Genomic DNA, 23,625 nt, shown 5'->3' on the forward strand with positions numbered 1-23,625 from the left:
GTTGTCTCCCTGTGGTTGAGGAGAAGGATTAGTTGTCTCCTCTCCCTGGAAGGTACACTGTTGCTGGGAAGGAAGGACAACATCTTCAGTTCCCTGTAACACATACTGCCGCTGGGGAGGAAGGACGACACCTTCGGCTCCCTGTGACTCTGTCTGCCGCTGGGTAGTAGAACCGACTGTCTCTATTCCCAGTAACTCCTGCTGTAGCTGGGAATCTTGGCCGGCTGCCCAGCCTCCCTGTAGGGCCGGTAGGGAGACCACGGTCCCATCTCCACCTGCCATCGGTGTTTCTTCCCAGTAACAGTTTATAATGTCTCTCCAACTGAAGGGTTGTGGGTCTGGATCTGCCACCCCGCACTCCGGCTCTGCTTGTAGGGTAGATTGGTGTGGAATGGAGCAGAGCAGGCATTGGTAGTCCTGCTCCAGTTCCCACTCCTGAATGGCCAGAAACTCCACATCTTTCAGTGCCCAGAGAACTTCTGAGATGTTCAGAATCCTTTTTCTCTAATCCATAATTTCCTTTAACCGCCACTCCAAATCGCTCCCAAAGTTAGGGTCCCCTCACAGCTTCTCGTACAACAGTCCATGGCTGCTGTAGCCAAAGCCTTCCGTTGGGCTGTCATCCACTATCCAAGGGCATGTTTGGGATACATGCCACCGGAGGGCTCTATAGCTCTCTTCCAACCGCATCTCTGCCCAGACCAGCCTGCTTAACTCAGCTGTCTGCTCCTTGTGCGGTGTATCTCCCAAAAACAGCTCCCGCAATCCATACTGCGACCAGTACCTTTTCTGGATGGAGAGGAGGATTTTTTCCTGGTGGCGCTGCTCACGAGCTAGCATTTCCTTTCAGAGATCCAAGCGCACAGAATCATGCCATCCTAGCAGGACCTGCTCTGACATTGGTCCCCTATGCTATATCTGCATCTCTCGCAACCTCCTCACAAATTCCTCTTCCATGGCGACGCTGCACGTGTGTTAACTCGCTCAATAACATTACCGGTGTCTCCGAGCTGCTTCTCCTCGCACTAGGACGCAATCCCACCTCTTGCCACCAATGTAACAAATCAACCAGCACCTCGACCGGGTATCTCTGTTGACGTTTGCTCCTTGTGCTTCCCGAGGGCTCCAAGCACTCCACCCGACACCGCAACCACTTCAGATCTCACGAACCACCACAGCTTGGTTAGGGACTCGCCGTCTCCTACCCACCCTGGACCTACGACAAGGCTCCAGGTTCCTGTGGGTGAACCTCTCTTTCCCCTGAAGTGAAGCAGGAACAAGCTCTGGCACAAGCTCTTACAAGAGCTTAGTAATTATCCAAGGGAGTATGCAAGCATAGCAATCCCTTGCAGCCTATTCGCCCAATGAGAGACAGGACTCTAGATTGAGGGTGAACTATCTCTCTTTATTGAACAAGAAACATATTTTTACACAGTTTTCCCCCACAAGGTTACCGCCCAGGTGGACCTTGTGGAGAACTGGACATGACATTCACAATCCAATAGAAACAGGGTTTTACACTCAGTCATTCCCATACAGTGTACACAATCCCTCCCCCCTAACCTAAAGTAATTGTCTAGTCATCTGGACAGAACAATGTGAGGTCATTAACATTAGACAATGGGACGGCACAATCCACATTCCCTCCCAATACACAAACAATAGGACAAGGCTGCCAGTGACAGTCTGTGTGTCTCTCTCACATTGAAGCTGGAATACAAATTATCCCAATCCACAAACAATAGGAAAAACCTGTCTGACATTGAGGGATATGTAATATACATATATATGTAATATATACACACATTATTTAGGAATTACAGATTTCAGGGCAATGGGAATAAATCTTCATATTTCTATATGGAGATTTTGCTGACAAATATGACTGTCCCATCTGAAGCAATTCAAACCATTAATTATCTGTTTTTCACTTCCAGTGACGGTGAATACGGTGAATACCGTCACAGGAAGTTAGTGAATTGATGGATGGCATTATGTGCAGGAAGAGAGTGCACAGTATAAAGGGCAAGCAGAGAGTATTATGGGCAGGATATTACAAGGGGGAAATATGTACAGGAGGGGAGCATGAAAGGTAAGATACTGGGCAGTATGTCCAGAAAAGGAGTGTATTATGGGAGAATTATGTGCAGGAGAAGGGTGCCAAAATTAATACAGGGGAGAAATATGTGCAAGAGGGGAGTAAAGTGGGTATGACAGTGGGCAGTATGCACAGGAGAGGTGAATAAAGAATAGAACAACTTGCAGCTGGCCAGGTCAGCATTCCTCCATTGCCTGTGTTCTCCACTCTGCATTAAGCTCATGTTCTCTTCAGTGAAGCCATCCACACAAATTACACACATATACTGTATACGTGTACTACACACACTATGGTACTGCACACATTGTGATAATACACCAGTAGCCACAATGTGATGGGGTCACTGGTGAGCTAAACAAAAAGGGCAAAAGGCAATATGCCTTGTCCATGTGTTGAGGTTTTCCAGAATATGAAATTAAGGAAGCAGTAGTCATCAACACAAGATGCATGTAGTAATAATAACCTAGAAGAGGTTAAAATACTTCCCCATTTTACAATGAAACACAAAAGTGTTTTATTGCATTGTGTATCTCCACTGAAGAAATTTCCAATCACTTCTTTTTAAAAACATTGTCCTTGAGATGGAGATTATAGAAACAAAAGCACTCCTTAATGTTTTTGCTACAGGGCCATATTACACATCGTTATAGCCCTGTCTGGTTGGCTTTGTTTGCATTTTGTCTGTCTGCAATAAACATTTAAAGATAATTTTTTATTTCAGTTTTACATACAGATTGCTGTTGTTTTTCTTAAACTGCATTGTGGTTATGTGGCCTCACCAGTTTATATGCAAACAGTGCTTAATGGAGTTCTTCTGACTACTATGCATTTTAAAATATTTTGAAGATTGATGATGGAAAAATCACTGTGATGATTTCAAAAGATGTATGAGCTAAGTGTACTGATCCATGTATATTTTAACATATTACTACCCCTGAATTCTTCTCGAAATCTATAAACACAGATATGGCACAACATGCAGAAACAAGCTAGGGTCATGAATAATACAGATCAATGTCAATGTATGTTTCTAAATAATCTTCTTAAAAAAAAAGAATGTTCTAAATAATGTGAACACATCCCATTAATCTCCTTATTATTTTCACATGATCTAACTCTGCAGCCCTAACTTTGTAAAGCTGCTAAGTCTGAAGGGGATTTATTGATGCATGGCTGGTTACAATGTACTAGTCGGTTACTGGAAAAATCTTTTGTATATACAGCATATCTAACTGTCCATACTTCAAGTGATGCTATAGCTCTGGAAATGTCAACTATATTTTGCTCTTAATACTAATAGTGAATATCTAACCCAACTAGCCACGCATAACATACAAGTACTGTATGCGTGAAATCAAACAAGTGAAAAAAATATATAAATATACACAAAATCATTCAGAATAGTGTGGTATAATAATGCATATAAATTGGTGCACATAAATAAACAAGCAGTCCACATCCAATGTGCTGTGCTCCAAAAAAACTCTAGTGATGATAAATAATAATGATAGGTGATCGGATGATATAAGTCCCGTGCTGAATAAAGGGTCACTGAAAGATCCACCACCTCCGTGATTCCACACCCCTCAGCTAGGCAACTCACCCCACTTTATTGCCCACCATCTTCATGGATAGGGCCAAATGTGCAATGTTAAGGGCATTGCAATTAGGGTAATCCTCCTCAGGTATCTCCTTCAGGTTGACCTAACATTGCGAATTTGGCTCTATCCATGAAGATGGTGGGCAATAAAGTGGGGTGAGTTGCCTAGCTTCGGGGTGTGGAATCACGGAGGTGGTGGATCTTTCAGTGACCCTTTATTCAGCACGGGACTTATATCATCCAAACACCTATCATTATTATTTATCATCACTAGAGTTTTTTTGGAGCACAGCACATTGGATGTGGACTGCTCGTTCATTTATGTGCACCAATGTATATGCATTATTATACCACACTATTCTGAATAATTTTGTGTGTATTTATATATTTTTTTTACTTGTTTGATTTCATGCATACAGTACTTGTATGTTATGCGCTGCTAGTTGGGTTAGATATTCACTATTACTATTATTTCAAAATTATTAAGCTGCAACATTTTTACACTTTGGTTGAGATTGCAATGTGTGATTACTTTTCACATATCTTTGTGAGATCACTATTTTTGTTTACTGAAGTGCGAGAGCTTTCTTTATTATAATATATTTTGCTCTTGATGGGAAAAGGCAGCTAAATTAATTTCACAAATAAAATGTGCACTTTCAATCTATAGAAACATTATAAATATATATATATATATATAGTTTTGTGTGTACAAATTTCTCTCTCTCTCTTCCCATAGGTGTAATGCCAACAGAAGTATCATATTTAAAAAAAATGAAAGATGGTCATGGAATTGCTTTAAGGTAATATTGAAATGTTGACTATGGGATGGCTTATGAGACACAATGTTGAATAGAAGATGGGAAGATGGGAAGAGCAGAACAGGAAAAAGAGAGAGTGAAAATACAGTAATTGTGAATGTGGATTCATGTTATTGGCTAACCTTAGTGAACATTCATTTTACAAACTAAAAATTCTCTACTCCAGTAAATCAACTTCATTGTGGGCAATAAGCCATGCACATTCATTCATTGTAGACTTTCCAATTTCAGCAAATACCCAGCAAGTAGTAGCTTTTAAGAGCACATTTAAGTGAAATTAGTTCACTCCCTTGTGTGGGTTAGCTAATAAACGTATCTTTATTGTTTGAGAATATTATATACTCCAAATGGGTGTATATCCTTCGCGCCTATGGTGTTCCTATTCAAAGGGTAAGTTGATGGACTAATTAAATAGTAGCAGCTGCTATAGGGTAAATACCGTATTTTTTGCCGTATAAGACGCACCGGCATACAAGACGCACCCAATTTTAAAGGAGGAAAATCTAGAAAAAAAAGATTCTGAACCAAATACTGCAGTAAAATATTTTATATCAACAGGTGAGGGTATAGGCATGGCACTGGTGAGGGTATAGGCATGGCACAGGTGAGGGTACAGGCATGGCACAGGTGAGGGTACAGGCATGGCACAGGTGAGGGTACAGGCATGGCACAGGTGAGGGAATAGGCATGGCACAGTTGGTGCTTTAGGCATGGCACAGGTGGTGCGTTAGGCATGGCACAGGTGGTGCTTTAGGCATAGCACAGTTGGTGCTTTAGGCATGGCACAGTTGGTGCTTTAGGCATGGCACAGGTGGTGCGTTAGGCATGGCACAGGTGGTGCTTTAGGCATGGCACAGGTGGTGCTTTAGGCATGGCACAGTTGGTGCTTTAGGCATGGCACAGGTGGTGCTTTAATCATGACACAGGTGGTGCTTTAGGCATGGCACAGGTCTGCTCACTTACCTGCTCTCCTGGGCTGCCTGTGAGACGTCCACGGCGCTGCTCCTCTCGTCCTCTTCTTCTGACGGCGGCGGGATTCCGGGAACCGTCCCCGGCGCTGCGTCCTCTTCTGTCTTCTTTGACGGTGGCTCTCTCGGTCCGGCGGGAAGGAGATCGGGTGGTGACGGTGCGTGACTGACGCACGCACCGGCACCGTCCCCATTGGATGTCAGGACTCAGCACAGGCAGCAGGCAAAATGTGTATTTGCCGTATAAGACGCACCAACTTTTCCCCCCCCAGTTTTGGGGAAGAAAAAGTGCGTCTTATACGGCGAAAAATACGGTAGTGGTTGAAAGAGTAAAACCCCACTAGTGGGATTTATATAGCGCTTGCTAATAGGGATTTTATATATAAATGAATATGTGGTGTAGATTACACGATAAATAAATAACTAAAATAATACAGTATTATATACAATAAATTGTGATATAAATGATTAGATAAAGTGCATAGTGATATTAATAAATAGAGTTGTGCCACAGACTGTCCAAAACAAAGTTCATAAGTGACTTCAGTGCATATATATTTGGTGCCAAATAAATAAAGTGCAAGTGCTGGGTGCGAATCCTCCAGTAGTCCAACTGCTGGTACTTGGGCGTGATAAATGGGGTTGTACAGAGTGTGCACTCACCAGATGTGGTGGGTCTTAACTACCTTATGGTAAAAAGACCTTCAGAGCTTTATGGCCTTGTTGGCCTGAAAGAGGTATCTGCTGGGCCTTGTAGTCCCTCTGTGATCCAGGATCCCTCTCCTAGGTATCGATCCTCAGGGTCCGTTCAGGGGGAAAATAAAGTGCTCCAGATAGTGCAGTACCATTAAGGTTGCCTTTATTCAGTAAAATTGGTTGTACAGTACATATAGTTCAAAGTTTAAAAGGTTCCGCTTGCTGTATAAGGTGCCTGTGAGTGGAGAGCGGTTATTTCCGGCTTGCGTTCCACCAGGCCGTGCAGCGTGCGTTCCACCTGACGCGCGTTTCGTCAGAGCGTATGACACTCTGTACAACCCCATTTATCACACCCAAGTACCAGCAGTTGGACTACTGGAGAATTCGCACCCAGCACTTGCACTTTATTTATTTGGCACCAAATATATATGCACTGAAGTCACTTATGAACTTTGTTTTGGACAGTCTGTGGCACAACTCTATTTATTAATATCACTATGCACTTTATCTAATCATTTATATCACAATTTATTGTATATAATACTGTATTATTTTAGTTATTTATTTATCGTGTAATCTACACCACATATTCATTTATATATAAAATCCTTATTAGCAAGCGCTATATAAATCCCACTAGTGGGGTTTTACTCTTTCAAAGTTTTTTTTTTTATTACCCCCGGGAATTTTCCGCTCGTTCTTCTACAAATGGCAATTGTTAACAGTGCCCCCTTTTTGCTTGTTGTTCAGAAATGAAAACCTACTGTGTTCTCCTGCAGAGCGTGGCCATCCTAACTGTGGGCATGTGAAGCCCACTGGGTCTCTCTTCTGGGATTCCTGATCTTGCCCATGAGCAGTGTGAAGCAAGTGGGGCCACTGTATCGGCCAGGTTTCCATGGCAGTGGTGTGTGGGAGGGGGATGTGTCACTTCCATGGCTGCAACGGCTGCTGGGATTTCTGTGTCATCGATCTCATGAGCCGATGCAGCTGCGGAAGTACATAGGAAAATTTAATAAACAAAGAGGGAAAAAAAATATCCAAGGATGGGGGGGTCTATTAAACAATAACAAGTTTAATTACTGCCTGGAACTCAGCTTTAAATCATGGTTTCCATTAATATATTAAGCACTTTTTTTATACAGACATCCGACACAGAAGTGCAACAGCAGCAACCACAAGAAGGAATTCTTTTCGGTGCTTTCAGTGAAGATGGACTGCTTCTGAGATGCGTTTACAATGCATTCGGAATGCATTCTCATTGTATTTCCTTTGACTTATATGATGTAAACAAAACAAATACAACAGAATAAAGCATAATGAGTTGACAAAAATAATAGACCACAAAGCATGGAGAAAGCAACAGTAAATGCGAGTTGTCAATGCTCAAAACAAGTCAGCAAAACTTTCAAGCACTACTTTCAACATCCTTCAAATGTACATCACAAATGCATGTAGGCAACTAAACAAGGATGCCTGTGCAGACACGCTCTTATTTATTCAGTTATGTTAAAAAAATCAAATCACAGCACTAGACCTTTTCTAGTCATGCTATACCAATGAGCAGATATTTGGGTGTGTTAGCCTAAAGATTTACTTTAGTTTGCAGTCCACAGCAGCATATACTTACTTCCCTTTTGCTTTTCCACCACATGTCACTAGAGTAATAGTTTAGGCAAGGCTATTGACTCTTTTTTCTCATGAAAGCAGCCGTATCCTGCTGTAAAGCCCCCCTCAGTGTCCTCATCATGTCCTTCATTGCAGTATCTGTAATAGCTTGACCAGTTGTGGGGTAATCATCTAGCTTCTGGCCGTATGAAACTGTCTGCTCCATGGATTCCCCCTCCTCCATGTCCTGGCCACCCAGCTCCGTGTCCTCACATTCCCCTGTCAGCCTTCTCTTTTGTTTAATGGGGCTAGAGAATGGGGAGGTTCTCTGTGCGGTCTGATCTGCAGGAGACTCACCGGGGTCCAGGAGAGGAGTTCTGGCGTGGCTCGATCCTCCACAGCGCGAGGCAGGAGAGCGGGACCTCGCACGGGCGCCATCTTGGCTGACTCGGCTCGGCACAGGGCAGAAGAACTCTGATAGTTTTTTGGGCTTGTCCCGCTGTTTTCTTTTTCCCACCGCAGCCATTTCGTGTCCTGGCAGCTTTAGGAGTTGACCCGATCGGGTGGTATAGCTGGGTGATCGCTTGGGAAGGCTTACTGTGACCCGTTGTGGCAGAGCGGCGTGATCAGTCGTCCATCCGCTCCGGCTGCCGGCTCCGCCCCTCTATTGACTCTTTTTTGTGACAGTACTGAGTGGTGAGTCGTTTGTGAGTATATTTGATTGCGTTTTTTATAATAAACTATCCATACAGTATTATGCTATGGTCTCTTACTTTTAATTGGGCTGAGCCCACCAAGGAAGCAGCATTCAATATTAGAAGCAAGCAGGTTGTTCGGATGATACCCTCACAAGTTTTCCAGGACTCTATACCCACCTCTAATTAGGCACATCTGACCCAACAGAGGGTCTTTATTTCTGGTGAGTAGGGGGTACATGAGGGCCGTGTGGCACCTTGGCACTGATGAGCACTTTATTCAAAAGAAATTGAAGGAGCACTAACACAGTTTGAGCACTATTGCACTGGTTATTGGATTTTTTATGGACTTTTTTGATACATTTTTTATTGAATTTTCTATTGAATTTTTTATTGAACTTTTTTACAATTATTGATGGATTTTGATACACTTTCTGCATCTTTGCACATTATTTAGATTTTGGTAATACATGGATTGTATTTATTTGGCACTTTATTTTTAGCACTTTGGTCACTTTATATTAATTTATGTATTTATTCAGGTAGCAAGCGCTGTAATATTCATTTATATATTTACTTTCCCTTTGGGTGAACAGCAGCTGCTTTTTGTTTTCCCTATTATTCACAGAGCAGGTTTTATTGCATTATTTAGTACTTAGTAGCCCAGCACACTCACATAGTACTGAATATGCTTCTCCATACCTGGAAGTATCAGTATGACAGCTCCTAACTTGCGTTATAATTAAAGTGAGGCTATAGACTCTTTTTGCGACAGTACTTATTAGCCCAGCTCTCTTACGTGGTACTGTACAGTATATGCTCCTCCATAATTGGAAGTATTGGACATGTATGTCAGCTTCTAGAACTAAATGGAGTGATGGGGAAACTAAGGAAAATTATTTATATGCTAGGGAGTGGATTAAACCCCAAAAAATATGCAAAAATGTTTAATATTAATTGCACTTAAAAGGTCAATCCAACAAAGAAATTCTGCTTTTGGGCAAATGCTGGAAGACCATCATTATTAGGGCCTGGCCTTATTATTTTTATTTAAAAATAGGTTGGGTTTTCCGGGAACTTTGTCTATTGCCCTGGAATCCCTGCTGCAGACTTTTGTCAGTATATGTTTCATATAAAACATTTAATTTTAAACGGCACTCTAATTGAGTTAATTAAATGAACTATGAAAGAAGTTAAGACTGAAAGATTGCTAATCCTATTAAAAATGCATCTTAAAAAAGTAAAAATTCCAATATCTTTATGGTTGAACTGAGAATGCCCTACTAGTTAAATACCAAATAAAGTATGATCCAAATAAGGATTTCTAATGAAACAGAATGTCTTGAAATGCACAGATCATGTGACTACAACCATTTATTTGTTCATCAGCTAGCCAGAAATACATTTTACATATTTTATTGCTTGCATCCATTGCACCATTGAACAACTTTCATTAATCTGGTTAAACAATGGCAATTGCAGCTATCTTGGTACATATTCATTTTAAAAGGAACTGAACCAGATGTATAAGCGTCATCTGCTCTCAATTTAGGTGGGAGGCACAATCTTAAGCCTACTATCATCACCCATGCGTTTGATATGAGACTCGCACCTGAGGTAGAATAACATATTTTTCCATTAAATAGATCATTCAAATGGTTCTTTCGAACAGACTTGTTTTTGTATGTTTCCCAGGGACTACTGTCTGTAGACTCCTGTATACATAAAACAAATATCTTTTCTAGGAGAAATATGAGGGCTGTCATTGTGGACCATTAGAAAACTCTAATTCCTTGGCTGCTTTACTGATCCTATGGCTTCAATACTTTGTCATTACCCAGAACAAGTAAACATACAAGGAAAGTAAGTATGAAGTCAGAAGTCATCATTACCAATATATTTTTTCTGGCTTAGAGATTTAAACTAATGAAGCAAGAGGGTAAACATGAAAGAAACTTGTTTTCGCAAAGAAAGAAGTCAACAATGGCAGCTTCCATGTTTATCTCAGTATTTATCTCAAGATAAGTGTTCTTTTATTTAGGGTATATCTCATTTTTTTTAAGATTTTGAAAACAAGAAAGGATTAAAACCACTATGAGTTTTATAGTTGGTGAATTATCTCTATTTAATCTGGTGACCATTGTCACCAGCGCAGAAAGAGATAGGATTTTTTTTTTTTTCATAATAGGAATAGATGAATACACATTGAGGTTGATTTTTCTGTTTCCTTAACATAGTGAATGAAGTGAAGCTCAGCTACCCTTCATCCTCCACTTATGTGCAAGCCAAAATGCAGCTTTTGGTTTTCTTTGTGCAATTTGGTATTTTTTTGGAAGTACATTTTCACCACATTCACTAAGATAAAGGAAAGTTTCCTTGCAAAGTGGACAGCCTATTTGCCATTAACTGCAATTTATGATTCATTAAGATATGAGCGATTAGAAATAAGTGATTTATTCTCAATTAAAATTTCATGTGATCTAATGATTGTTTGCATGATCAAATCAAAACCTGTGTGGTTGCCATAAGAGGGGATTTCCTGAAGTGAAGGGAAATACCCACCATTGGACACAGGAACCAAAAAAAAAAAAGCAAAACTGATAGACGTTTTAGCCATTGACTATCTTTATCCAAAAACTGAAAAAATGACTTTAGATTCACTTTAACGTTAGACAAAAATGATATGATGTGGTAATGATAGCAAACTATAATCCTAATCTGAGAGAATGTAGCAACTGGGCTGGTTAGCTATTTTTATTGAATTCTATTCCCCATCCTGTATTTCTATTGTATTCTCTTCCCCAATGATCTGTAATGCACACTAATGTCCAATCTCTCTTAAAAAAAATGGGCCATTTTGACATCAATGCTTTTTGCTTAAATTTAACAGAAAAATAGTGAAGTTTCCAAAGAAGAATAATATGTTTTCATGTTTTACCAAAACTTGAATAAAAAATGATTCATTATAAAAATGATCTTTGCATTCACCTTCATTCTTTTTCCAGTACACTTTGACCTGAAGTTGATTATCCTGGTAGAATGGGGCTCCAATTTCAAGCATGTGAGCCGTGCGCTTTCTTTGAGGGGAAACTAGAGTATCAGTCTTCATTTTGCTGACTTTTGATATTTGATCCTCTGGAAATAATTAAATGATTTATTAAGAAGCAAACATCATACTTTATGAATTAAAAATTCATACATTCATTTTAATTTACTGCAAATTGATTCAATATTTTGCTGGTGGATTACTTACATAAATATGCAAACATAGCATTCACTAAAACATTTTCTTTACTAATACTTTTAGACAGTATTAATAGCCCAATCAGTAGATATGTATTCAAATTATTTACAACTACAAACAAAGTTTATGTTCCAAAAAAGTTTGGCTGAAAACCTTTGGGTCTATGTGGAGTCAGCTGTAAGCATATACACACATTGTTTCTAAAAAGAAAAACAAGTCATCTTGTCCAAAAGTAAGGCTGCATTCACATGTCAGCGTATGATCGCGGGCAGAACCGCCGCGGTTCCGCCCGCGATTCGGAGATTTATTGCAAATCCCGGGACGCCTAGCGTTGCCCTTTGATTTGCAATAGCCCCCCAAACGCCGAGCGATGTTGCCGCGATTTACGCCCGCCGAATCGCGGCAACATCGCGCAAACAAAATCGCAGGATGCAATACACTCCAAAAAAGTACAAGAGCTTCTTTGGAGTGTATTGCGTCCCGTGATTTTGTTTGCGTGATGTTGCCGCGATTCAGCGGGCGTAAATCGCGGCAACATCGCTCGGCATTTGGGGGGCTATTGCAAATCAACGGGCAATGCTAGGCGTCCCGCGATTTGCAATAAATCTCCGAATCGCGGCCGGAAACGCGGCGGTTCTGCCCGCGATCATACGCTGACATGTGAATGCAGCCTTAAATAGACTAAAAGGCAAGATAAATAAAAAAAGAAAATAAAAAATCATCTTAAAAGTACATGCACATATTTTCTACCCCCCCCCCCCCCAAGCCCCCACAGCCTACTGGAATAAAATCCATGGAACTTTAGCACATAGGCAGGCTGCAGAAATCACAGTAGGCCTCAGCTATTGATTAGGGTAAGTAAGCATCCTATTAGAAGGGGAACCCAGACCTATATACTGAGGGGAGCTGGGGAAAGTTTTCTTTTTAAAAAAATAGATATGAACTTTAAACAGACAGTAAGTTTAATATAAATCAAACTGCCTATATTACTTCCTTCAACATGGTGAATGCACTAGATGCCCTGTAGTGATAATACTGGATCGCTATTGTTCTGTTCAGCCACGTTGTACTTAAGTGTATTAAAGAAGAGGGTTATTAGCATTGTCCACACTGATAACCTTCCTCAATACCAGTCAGCACACACCTAATTCAACCACAGCTGTTGTGACTGACAGCCCAGCACTGTTCACTTTGTCTAAGAGGGTAAGCGAGCTTTGTCCTAAAAGGGTCATTGCATCTAAATGAAGTGATTTAGGGCACCCTCTAAGATCTTTATCCCTCTGTAAGGTGTTCTTCGGCCCTTGCAATGATGTTACAGAGGCTAGGAAGAGGATATCTGCAGTACATGGTGAAGTTAATTCAACTAAATGAATCTGGGGACTGCAGGACCTCAATTACGAGGAATGTCTACAAGCACTAAATGTATTCTCCCTGGAGAAGAGATGCTTGAGAGGAGATATGATAGTGATATAAAAATACCTTAATGGTTATCCCAGTGTAGGTAGAAATCTATTCAGTCTCAGGGGGTGTAAGAGGACACAGGGCCACACAATGAGATTGGAGGAGAAGTGGTTTAACCTGAACCTGCATATGGGGTTTTTCACTGTCAGAATAAGGATGTGGAACTCTCTTCCACAATCTGTGGTGTCAGCAGGAAGTATTGATCATTTTAAAAGACTTTTAGACGTGCATCTTATCGAACACAATACACAGGGATATGGAAAATGATTATCTACGCAAACACACACACCAACACAGGTTGAACTGGATGAACCATTGTCTTTATTTAACCTTGCCTACTATGTAACTATGTAATTGATAAAAAAAGTGGCTACACTATATCGATTATAAGAAAAAAACGTTGCCTATAGACGAGCTTTAAAAGGTTACACATAATGGACGGGATTTGTATGTACTTACTACTTGAACTTGATGGCCCAGAGGAGAAATATAATGAGACCTTAGCACTTTTCAAACGGACTTGTCCCCAATATGTAATGGCTTGAATCTCAACCATATAATTGCTGTTTGCCTGCAATCCTTCTAGAGTCACATAGTTTTGGTTCTGAAAATAAGAGTATAACAATTAACACTGAAAAGTGGTATTTTCTACTCCTCATTATTTCTAAAATCTTTATTCAGATGTAAAATTAATTAAACTTAGCCTTTTCAATTTTTCAATACATTGGGGATGATTTACTAAATAAAAAAAGATGGTGCACTTTGCAAAGTGCAGTTGCCCTCTGCAGGTGCAGTTGCTCCAGACCTTAGTAAAATAGGTAAAGCTTCATTTTGCAAACAGCACATGCAAATAAAAAAAAATAAGAGTATAACAATTAACACTGAAAAGTGGTATTTTCTACTCCTCATTATTTCTAAAGTCTTTATTCAGATGTAAAATTGATTAAACTTAGCCTTTTCAAATTTTCAATACATTGGGGATGATTTACTAAATAAAAAAAGACGGTGCACTTTGCAAAGTGCAGTTGCCCTCTGCAGGTGCAGTTGCTCCAGACCTTAGTAAAAGAGGTAAAGCTTCATTTTGCAAAGAGCACATGCAAATAAAAAAAAATAAGAGTATAACAATTAACACTGAAAAGTGGTATTTTCTACTCCTCATTATTTCTAAAGTCTTTATTCAGATGTAAAATTGATTAAACTTAGCCTTTTCAAATTTTCAATACATTGGGGATGATTTACTAAATACAAAAAGATGGTGCACTTTGCAATGTGCAGTTGCCCTCTGCAGTTGCTCCAGACCTTAGTAAAAGAGGTAAAGCTTCATTTTGCAAACGGCACATGCAAGGTAAAAAAAAAAAAACAGCATTTTTGCTTGCACATGATTTGATGATGGAAGTCAGCAGAGTTTCTGCTCATTTACTAAGCCCTGAAGTAACTGTTCTTGCAGAGTGCAACTGCACTTTGTAAAGTGCACTGCTTACTTGCCTTTAGTAAATCAACCCTGTTGTGTCTGGTCTTTCAATAAACACTCAAATATGATCTGTGGTCTACTAGTATTTTGCCTGACCACTTAAAAACCTTATCCACTTCATATTTAAATGCATTTTGATGAAGACACATCTATAAAGCAGTTATAGGCATGATACTATTTGAAGCATTATAAGAAACATGTTAAGAATGAGGCCATACTGATGATCTTCGTGAGCTGTGGATAAGACTTTGTTTTAATGTGTTCGATGATCTAATGTATTGGTATTTGGATGTTTGGCCTCAAATTAGGATGTAATATCAGGTCAGGTTTTGACAGATGCTTTGTGGCATTTTTTTTTAATAATCTACAAAGAATTTTTAACTTTTAGGTCGCTTTGATCATTTGTACCAATAAAGAACATTTTTTAAACAAACTTTTCTGTTTGCGTGAATTTGTTACAAGGTTACACCTTGAAAGTCCCACAATGTGGTTTGTTTTATGCTAGATGCATTCAGGGATGTGGGGTAAAATCTAAATTCTCTCACAGATCCCTCTTTTTACTTTGATATTACTATATACAATTGACACCCTAAAAGTATTAAAAGCCCTGTGATACTTTAGTGCTTTAACTAAATATTTTGATGTCGTATCACGGCTCACTGCTAATCCAGGGATAAGCTCTTATGTTTTAACATATAAGAACTTTTTTCTCTTTATACTTATAGTAATATTGAATACATATAGTTCAGCAAACAAATATATTTTGGCAGATAGCAGGAACTGTCTAAAACTTGGTGAATACCCGCAGTCCCCGGGTTACAAACAAGATAGATTCTGCAGGTTTGTTCTTAAGTTTAATCTATATGTAAGTTGGAACAGACACATTTTTTTAGTGCAACTCCAGCCGAAAAAAATATTTTTACATTTTTTTGGATAGGATAGGAAAGGATTAACACCCCTGTAATATTTGTTTTGCTGTCTGTGCCCCTGTTCAGAAGATCCCACCTTACTTTCTGTCCCTGTGACAATTAGATTTTGAAAATGTTGGCTTGTTGTGAAAACAAGGATTGGTGATTAACCACTTTAAGACCGCTCACAGTAATATTACTGCGGCAAAGTGGCTCGTTATCGTCTGACAACGTAGTACTACGTCGTCAGACACTCCCCCTTCTGGGCGGCGCTTGCGCGCCGCCGGAGGCTCACTCCCACTGTTTTCATTCACAGCGGGAGTCGGGCCAGGGGAGGAGCAGCGGCGATCGCCGCTGCTCTTACCCGATCGTCGGGGATTGAGTCTGGAGATCCGCCCGCTGTGTGTAAACACAGCGGGCGGATCTCCATAGTGACAGGGAGTGACAGATCGGACTGTTCAGCATAGCTGGACATCCGATCTGTCCATGACTCACTCAGTCACCTCCCCCCCTACACGTCAGTAAGCACCAGGCATACATTAACCCCTCCCTCTCCAATAAAATTAACCCCTTCCCTGCCAGTGTCATTTTTACAGTAACAGTGCATATATATAGCACTGATTACTGCAGTAATGTCACTGGTACCCCCAAAAGTGTCAAAAATGTCAGTCAAGGGTCCGATCTGTCCGCCACAATGTCGCAGTCCCGCAAAAAAAATCGCAGATCGCCGCCATTACGCGTTAAAAAAAAACCACCAAAAATAACAGAAATCTTTCCCTTTGTTAGTAAACGCAATAACTTTTGCGCAAACCAATCAAAATACGCTTATTGCGATTTTTTTTACCAAACATAGGTAGCAGAAAACAAATTGGCCAAAAATTTTTAAAAAAATTGGTTTTTACATCTTTTTTGGGGGGAATTTCGTATAAAAAAATGTTAAAAATATTGTTATTTTTTCAAAATAAACGCTCTTTTTTTGTTTATAGCGCAAAAAGTAAAAATCGCACAGGTGATCAAATACCACCAAAAGAAAGCTCTGTTTGTAAGAAAAAAAGGACGTAAATTTAGTTTGGGTACGGCGTCGCACGACCGCGCAATTGTCAGTTGAATTCACACAGCGCCGAATCGCAAAAAGTGGCCTGGACGGAAGACAGCAAAATCTTCCGGTGGTAAAGTGGTTAAGCTTCAAAAAGGGACACCTTTTTCCCATGATAACTTTTAAATTTCCCTTCTTATGGGCAGATTTTTTTCTCAATTCCTGTTGCCTCCCTCAGTTGTAAGTATAAGTTGTATGTAAGCCAGATGTTTGTAACTCAGAGACTGCCTGTATAGGCAAAAAATGTAAGTCCATTAATAAATCAGGCAAATAAGAACATAATACCCCTTCTGTTGTCTTCCTGCGCTTCTTCTTGGTTGGAACAACAGATTTGCTATGCGACGTCCAACTCCAAAAAACTTTGTAATGATGCACAGGTATATCAGGCTCCTCTGGGAGATCCCATGTAACTCGTACGGTTGTTGTACCATCATTGTTTGTAGTGGAATTGATAATTCTGAGATTAGTCGGTGCTGGTGGAGCTGATGGATCTGAAAAATAAAGTTTAGATTTGAAACTTTTCCATAAATATTGTTTTTTTTATATTTATAAATATGTATTTTCTTATTATTTAAAGCTTAATTCAGCAAGTAGAGAATCTGAGCTCTGAATATCTGAATATATATACAATATTTATATTGTACCAGTATATTTTATTCACAAAAAATATAGATTTCTTTCAGAAAAGCTCTACCTTTTATCAAGTGCACCTTTACCTGAAATTTAAACGTACCTTATTTCTCTTTCTATCCCAAGCTTGCATTGATTTCTTTTTTTTTTTTTGGGGGGGGGGAGCAAGTACATTTTTCTGCAGGTTCCCCCACTTTCCCCTGAGATAACATTGCACCTGCCAGTAGGCTGCCATACCAGTTGCAAGGCAGGCTGAGTCTTGCGCATTTGCAGTAGGGAGCCAGTCTGAGTCATCAGAAAAGTGACAACTGACACTCAAAGCCAAGTGTCAAGGAACAAACACCCTGAGAAGAGTCAGCTGTGTAGAAGACTTGACTGCATAGACTTGTAGGGCTTGACTGCGTATAGTTGTAAGTTACTATTTCTTAAAGCGGTTCTAAAGGTTGGGACTTTTTTTTCTTTTTAATAAAAAATTGTTTATACTTACCTGCTCTGTGTAATGGTTTTGTATCCTCTTCTTTTTGGGTTCTCCGTTGGCAGGTCTGGCTCCTCCCCCTTGACAAGTGCCCCCATTAGTAGGAATCTTGCTATAGGGGTATTTGAGTACACTGGCTCCTGACCAAAACTCCTGTGAATGGGCATTGTCCATTCACACACAAAGATTTGCTTGGCCTCACCCCGCCCCCACTTTTTTCTCATTGCCTCACTGGCTGTGATTGACTCCCGCTGCCGTGCGAGGCAATAAGGGGAAAAACCAGGAGAGCTGCTGCTCTTATGCACATCATTGGATCGAGATGGGGAGCGGGCAAATACAAGGGGGGGGGCGGAGCTGCACCCAGAAGGTTTTTTACCTTAATGCATAGAATGTATCAAAAACCTTCTGCCTTTATAACCACTTTAAGTGTCAGCAGCTACAGTATTTGTAGCTATTGAACTTTACATTTCCCACTCTCCACTGAAGTCCCCCTTTGAAAAGCTGCCCTTGAGCTCTAGTCATGTGACTTTGCCTAGGCTAAGATGATGTCACCAGTCTCCCCCCCCAGTCCTACCTCTTTAAAAAGCTGTCCCTGAGGGCCAGCCAAGTGACTTTGGTAGGCTAAGGGGGTTTCACCAGTCTGCTTCAGGCTGGAGAAAGCATTTCATCAGTACCCTCTTCCCCAGTGATCAGCCTGTAACATTGTAACTTAGTAGCAAGTCACAAGGTAAGAGGCTGCAGGGGGGACTGATCTGTAAGCCATTATTTCCTTTAACTCAAATCAAAATCAGCTTTCACTAGTCTGGATCTATGACAATGGAATACATATGATTGGCTGTCATGAATTTCGGTCTCAGTGTTATATGTCCACCACGTAATCCAATAAAATTCTAAATGTACAATAACCTAAAATGACATCTGTTCTTAGAAGCATGAATGCTCATCTTCTGTTTTACATATTAGTCATGGATCTATTTTTACAGGGTGTAAGTTTTTTCAGCAAGCCCTTGTGTTATTTTATACTGCATGTTAAGCTGTCTTTTCAGTGGTGGTTACATCCATTCATGGAAATGCATCTCTGCTCAATTTGATATATGTCACAATATAGTCACAGATATGTACTTCACATGAGCCTCGCCAAGTACAAAAATAGCAGGTCAAGTGGAGCGTCACTCATAGTTTAGGAACAAAAGGAGAGGGAACTTGAAAGCCTTAAACAAAATGAGGTCAGGCATTCTTTTAAATTCAGAGTGCACCTGGATGTTTTTGCAGTGCTAAATTAGCTATTTAATACATTTCCACGCTCACTGCATTAGTCAAATAATCAACATAATAACTAGAATTCACACTCTTTGTTTGAAGAAATCTTCTATGATCACACTAAGCTGAACCTCGTTCTTAGTCATTGTGTAACTATTGTTAAAAAAAAGATTCCCAGAAAAATTAGATGACATGAAAAGGCAATTATTCTGTCGAAGGTAAGAATAGAATGTGTTCAGCTGAGCAATCTATTTTTATCCCTTAACAACAACATTCTAAAGATGGTGTAAGTTCATTATCCGCCAACCACTATAATGTCAATGGCTGTCATCCTAAAATCTATTTGTTTCACACCTAATAGATTGATGGCATTTCTTTTAAAATAGGACTATGGCCCTGTGTTATATACAGTATCTCAGAAAAGTGAGTACACCCCTCACATTTTTGTAAACATTTTATTATATCTTTTCATGTGTCAACACTAAAGAAATTACACTTTGCTCCAAAGTAAAGTAGTGAGTGTACAGCTTGTATAACAGTGTAAATATGCTGTCCCCTCAAAATAACTCAACACACAGCCATTAATGTCTAAACTGCTGGCAACAAAAGTGAGTACACTCCAAATGGGAAAATGTCCAACTTGGGCCCAATTAGCCACCCCCCCCCATGTCATATAACTTGTTAGTGTTACAAGGTCTCAGGTGTGAATGGGGAGCAGGTGTGTTAAATTTGGTGTTATGACTCTCACTCTGTCATACTGGTCACTGGAAGTGGCAAAGAACTCTCTGAAAAAAAAAAGAATTGTTGCTCTACATAAAGATGGCCTAGGCTATAAGAAGATTGCCAAGACCCTGAAACTAAGCTGCAGCATGGTGGCCAGGACCATACAGCGGATTAACTGGTCAGGTTCCACTCAGAACAGGCCTCGCCATGGTTGACCAAGGAGGTTGAGTGCACGCGCTCGGCGTCATATCCTGAGGTTGTCTTTGGGAAATAGATGTATGAGTGCTATCAGCATTGCTGCAGAGGTTGAAGGGGTGGGGGGACAGCCTGTCAGTGCTCAGACCATACCCTGCACACTGCATAAAATTGGACTGCATGGCTGTCATCCCAGAAGGGAGCCTCTTCTAAAGATGATGCGCAAGAAAGCCCTCAAACAGTTTGCCGAAGACAAGCAGACTAAGGACATAGATTACTGGAACCATGTTCTGTGGTCATATGAGACCAAGATAAACTTATTTGGTTCAGATGGTGTCAAGCGTGTGTCACGGCAACCAGGTGAGGGGTACAAAGACAAGTGTGTCTTGCCTACAGTCAAGCATGGTGGTGTGAGTGTCATGGTCTGGGGGTGCATAAGTGCTACGCCACTGGGGAGCTACAGTTTATTGAGGGAACCATGAATGCCAACATGTACTGTGACATACTGAAGCAGAGCATGATCCCCGCTGTTCCAAGACTGGGCCGCAGTGCAGTATTCCAACATAATAATGACCACAAGCACACCTCCAAGACGACCACTGCCTTGCTAAAGAAGCTGAGGGTAAGGGAGATGGATTGGCCAAACATGTCCCTAGACCTAAACCCTATTGAGCATCTGTGGGGTGGAGGAGCGCAAGGTCTCTAACATGCACCAGCTCCGTGATGTCATCATGGAGGAGTGGAAGAGGACTCCAGTGGCAACCAGTGAAGCCCTGGTGAACTTCATGCCCAAGTGGGTTAAGGCAGTGCTGGAAAATGGTGGCCACGCAAAATATTGACACTTTGAGCCCAATGTGAAAACTTTCAATTAGGGGATTTATGTGACTTTGAGCGTGGCATGGTTGTTGGTGCCTGACTGGCTGGTCTGAGTATTTCAAAAACTGCTGATCTACTCGGATTTTCATGCAAATCTCTAGGGTTTACAGAAAATAGTTCAAAAAAGAGAAAATATCCAGTGAGCAGCAGTTGTGTAGACAAAATTGCCTTGTTTATGTCAGAGGAGAATGGGCAGACTGGTTTGAGATTATAGTAGGGCAAAAGCAACTCAAATAACCATTCTTTACAACCAAGGTATGTGGAATATCATCTATGAATGCAGCAGCAGAAGACTGTTCCTGTCAGCTAAGAACAGGAAACTGAGGCTACAATTCGCACAGGCTCACCAAAATTGGACAATGGAAGATTGGAAAAACGCTGCCTGGTCTGATGAGTCTCAATTTCTACTGTGACATTCAGATGGTAGGAGTTTGGCATAAACAACATGAAAGCATGGATCCATCAACGGTTCAGGCTGGTGGTGGGGTAATGGTGTGAGAATATTAACTTGGCACATTTTGGGCCCCTTAGTACTAATTTTGCATCATTTAAACACCACGGCCTATCTGAGTATTGTTGCTGACAATGTCCATCCCTTTATGACTACAGTGTACCCATCTTCTGAAAGTCCATCTATTCTTTTGGGGGATTTTTAGTTTTGTTTTTTTCTGATAGGACACATCAATTTTGAAACAAGCAAAAAAATAAAAAATGCATATTTAAAACACACAAATAAACTCATGTAAAAGTTTATTCAGTGTTGCAATAAAGATATTGCTCAGAAATGCAATCTGATGTCTGCTGTCGACTTTTAGGTAGTCAGCCTGTCTGAGTACTGTAAAAATTGGAAGATTATGCTTTTAAAAAACAGTTCACTTCACGTTATCTGTTATCATTGTGACCTGCAACCTTGAAGCCTTGAAGTGGTGCTAAAGACAAGCTTTCCAGCACTCAGAAACATTAAAGACATATCCTTAGGATTCCTCTGTGTTCAGGGAATGACACACATAAGCCAGCTGCTTGACATTAGAAAATCATTAGTCCCAAGAGACGGAGAGAAAGATTTTTATTGTAGGCAGTGGGTGTCTGTTTTGATTTTACTAGCACTCAGCAACGTAGCCATGAAATCACTCTCAACATGGGATTTTTGCCTGAAGGAAAAATGGATTGCAGCTTTTTCTTTGCAGGTTTTTCTGCCAATGCTGAACACTTGTTTAGTAGACTAAAGTGTGTACCAAAGATTGTGTTAAAAAAATAAAAACCTATTGCCTAAGGAAGAACTCCACTATTGATACTTACAAAGCAACAGGTCACCTGCATTTGGATTTTTTTACTGTGATTTACATAAATGCAGACAGTCACTAATCAATTCATAGAAGATATGCAAACTTCTTTTGCAGCTCTGACATATGGGGGGAGAGGTCATTGTTCTGTATTGACTAGGACGCCATTTATAAAAATATGGAGAAAAGAACATAAGGACAAAAAAGGAACTCCTGCTCAGTGATCAATAGATATTTATAGTCTTAACGAAAATGAAATTTGGAACTTGATTGGTCACTAAAAATTAACTTGTGTTGTACCAATTTGCCTAGTTTGTTACCTGCAGTCCAATCAGCCTTTATCTGGTTTAGGTTTTTGCTACATTACTGCTCAAAGTAGCCACCCTTTAACACCCTTTAATACTGAACTTTTTATTTTTCGTGGAGTTATCATCAAACTAAACCTATGAACATCTAGAAGTTGTTTTAGTTATTAGGATCACTGGCCTGGAGAAAGCAGGCAGGGTAGAACTTCAGACAAAAACTGTTGGTGGGACCTAAGGGCACATTTAAATAAGTTAATTGTAAAAATCACTGCAGTACCTATCATGCCATGATTTATGATTACATGTGATAAATACACAACCTATAGAGGATATAAACCAAAAGAGAGAGCGGCACTCACAGGTCTTAAAGGATGAATGCATGATAACGGTTTTATTTTGACATTTCGACGGGGCACAAGCTCGTCTTCCTCAAGAAGAAACATCAAAATAAAACCGTTATCATGCATTCAACTTTTAAGACCCATGACTGTTGCTCTCTCTTTTGGCTTATATGCACTACAGTCTTTGCTGTGCACCAGGGCCTATTTTTTATCTCTGATTTGTGTGCGGTGGCAACCATTGGATATCATCCTGTAGAGGAAATAGGTGCCACGCACTAGATTTATCAAACTGAAAATTGGTTCCAAACCACTTGCACACAAACCAGAAAAACCCATGGGCACACTCTACCTCCACACAGGATGAGTGTTTTACTCCCATTTGCTTGGAATTTGTCTAGATTTTCCTTTTTCCTGAACTGGCTTCCTCCGTTTTTGCTGATGGTTGCTTATGTGTGTACTCTGATGCCCTTTGGTATGGAGGTAGTCACTCCCGTGTGGAGGTAGAGTGTGCCCATGGGAAATGCCAGGTTGGTTCTAAGTGGTTTTGAAACAGACTGTGCTAAGTGATTTATTGTTTGCTTTAAGTTTTATTAGTGTATTATCTGTAGGTCATATGTATTTTTATGATGTAATCATGATGTCGATATTAACATTTTGGTCATTATTTTATACTATATATTGTAGATATGTTTAAACTTCAAACATTTCAGACTTCATTGGCTGCATGCTTGTTTTTGTTCACTGACTCATGAGCCAGGAACCATAAGGATGGCAGCCAGGAAGTCTATACGTAAAAGCAAGTAAAAAATGGTAGGTTCTGTAATGCTATCTGTTTAAAAAGTATTTATTTATATTTGCACTGGTATTTGTTTAA

The 23,625-nt window shown here is 40.2% G+C and overlaps 1 protein-coding gene across 1 annotated transcript in view; it reads right to left on the minus strand.

Annotated features, from left to right (window-relative positions):
* Positions 1 to 23,625, minus strand: part of ANOS1 (anosmin 1) — a 235,153-nt gene that overhangs the window by 37,763 nt on the left and 173,765 nt on the right. Inside the window, exons 7-9 of the mRNA XM_082245044.1 lie at positions 16,949 to 17,154; positions 13,648 to 13,792; positions 11,472 to 11,618 (exon numbers count right to left, since the gene is read on the minus strand). Coding sequence (XP_082101170.1) covers positions 11,472 to 11,618; positions 13,648 to 13,792; positions 16,949 to 17,154 — 498 coding nt within the window. The remainder of the gene's footprint in view (positions 1 to 11,471; positions 11,619 to 13,647; positions 13,793 to 16,948; positions 17,155 to 23,625) is intronic.

The sequence above is a fragment of the Pelophylax lessonae genome, assembly GCF_965119305.1.
Source record: "Pelophylax lessonae genome assembly, chromosome: 2".
Taxonomy (NCBI): domain Eukaryota; kingdom Metazoa; phylum Chordata; class Amphibia; order Anura; family Ranidae; genus Pelophylax; species Pelophylax lessonae.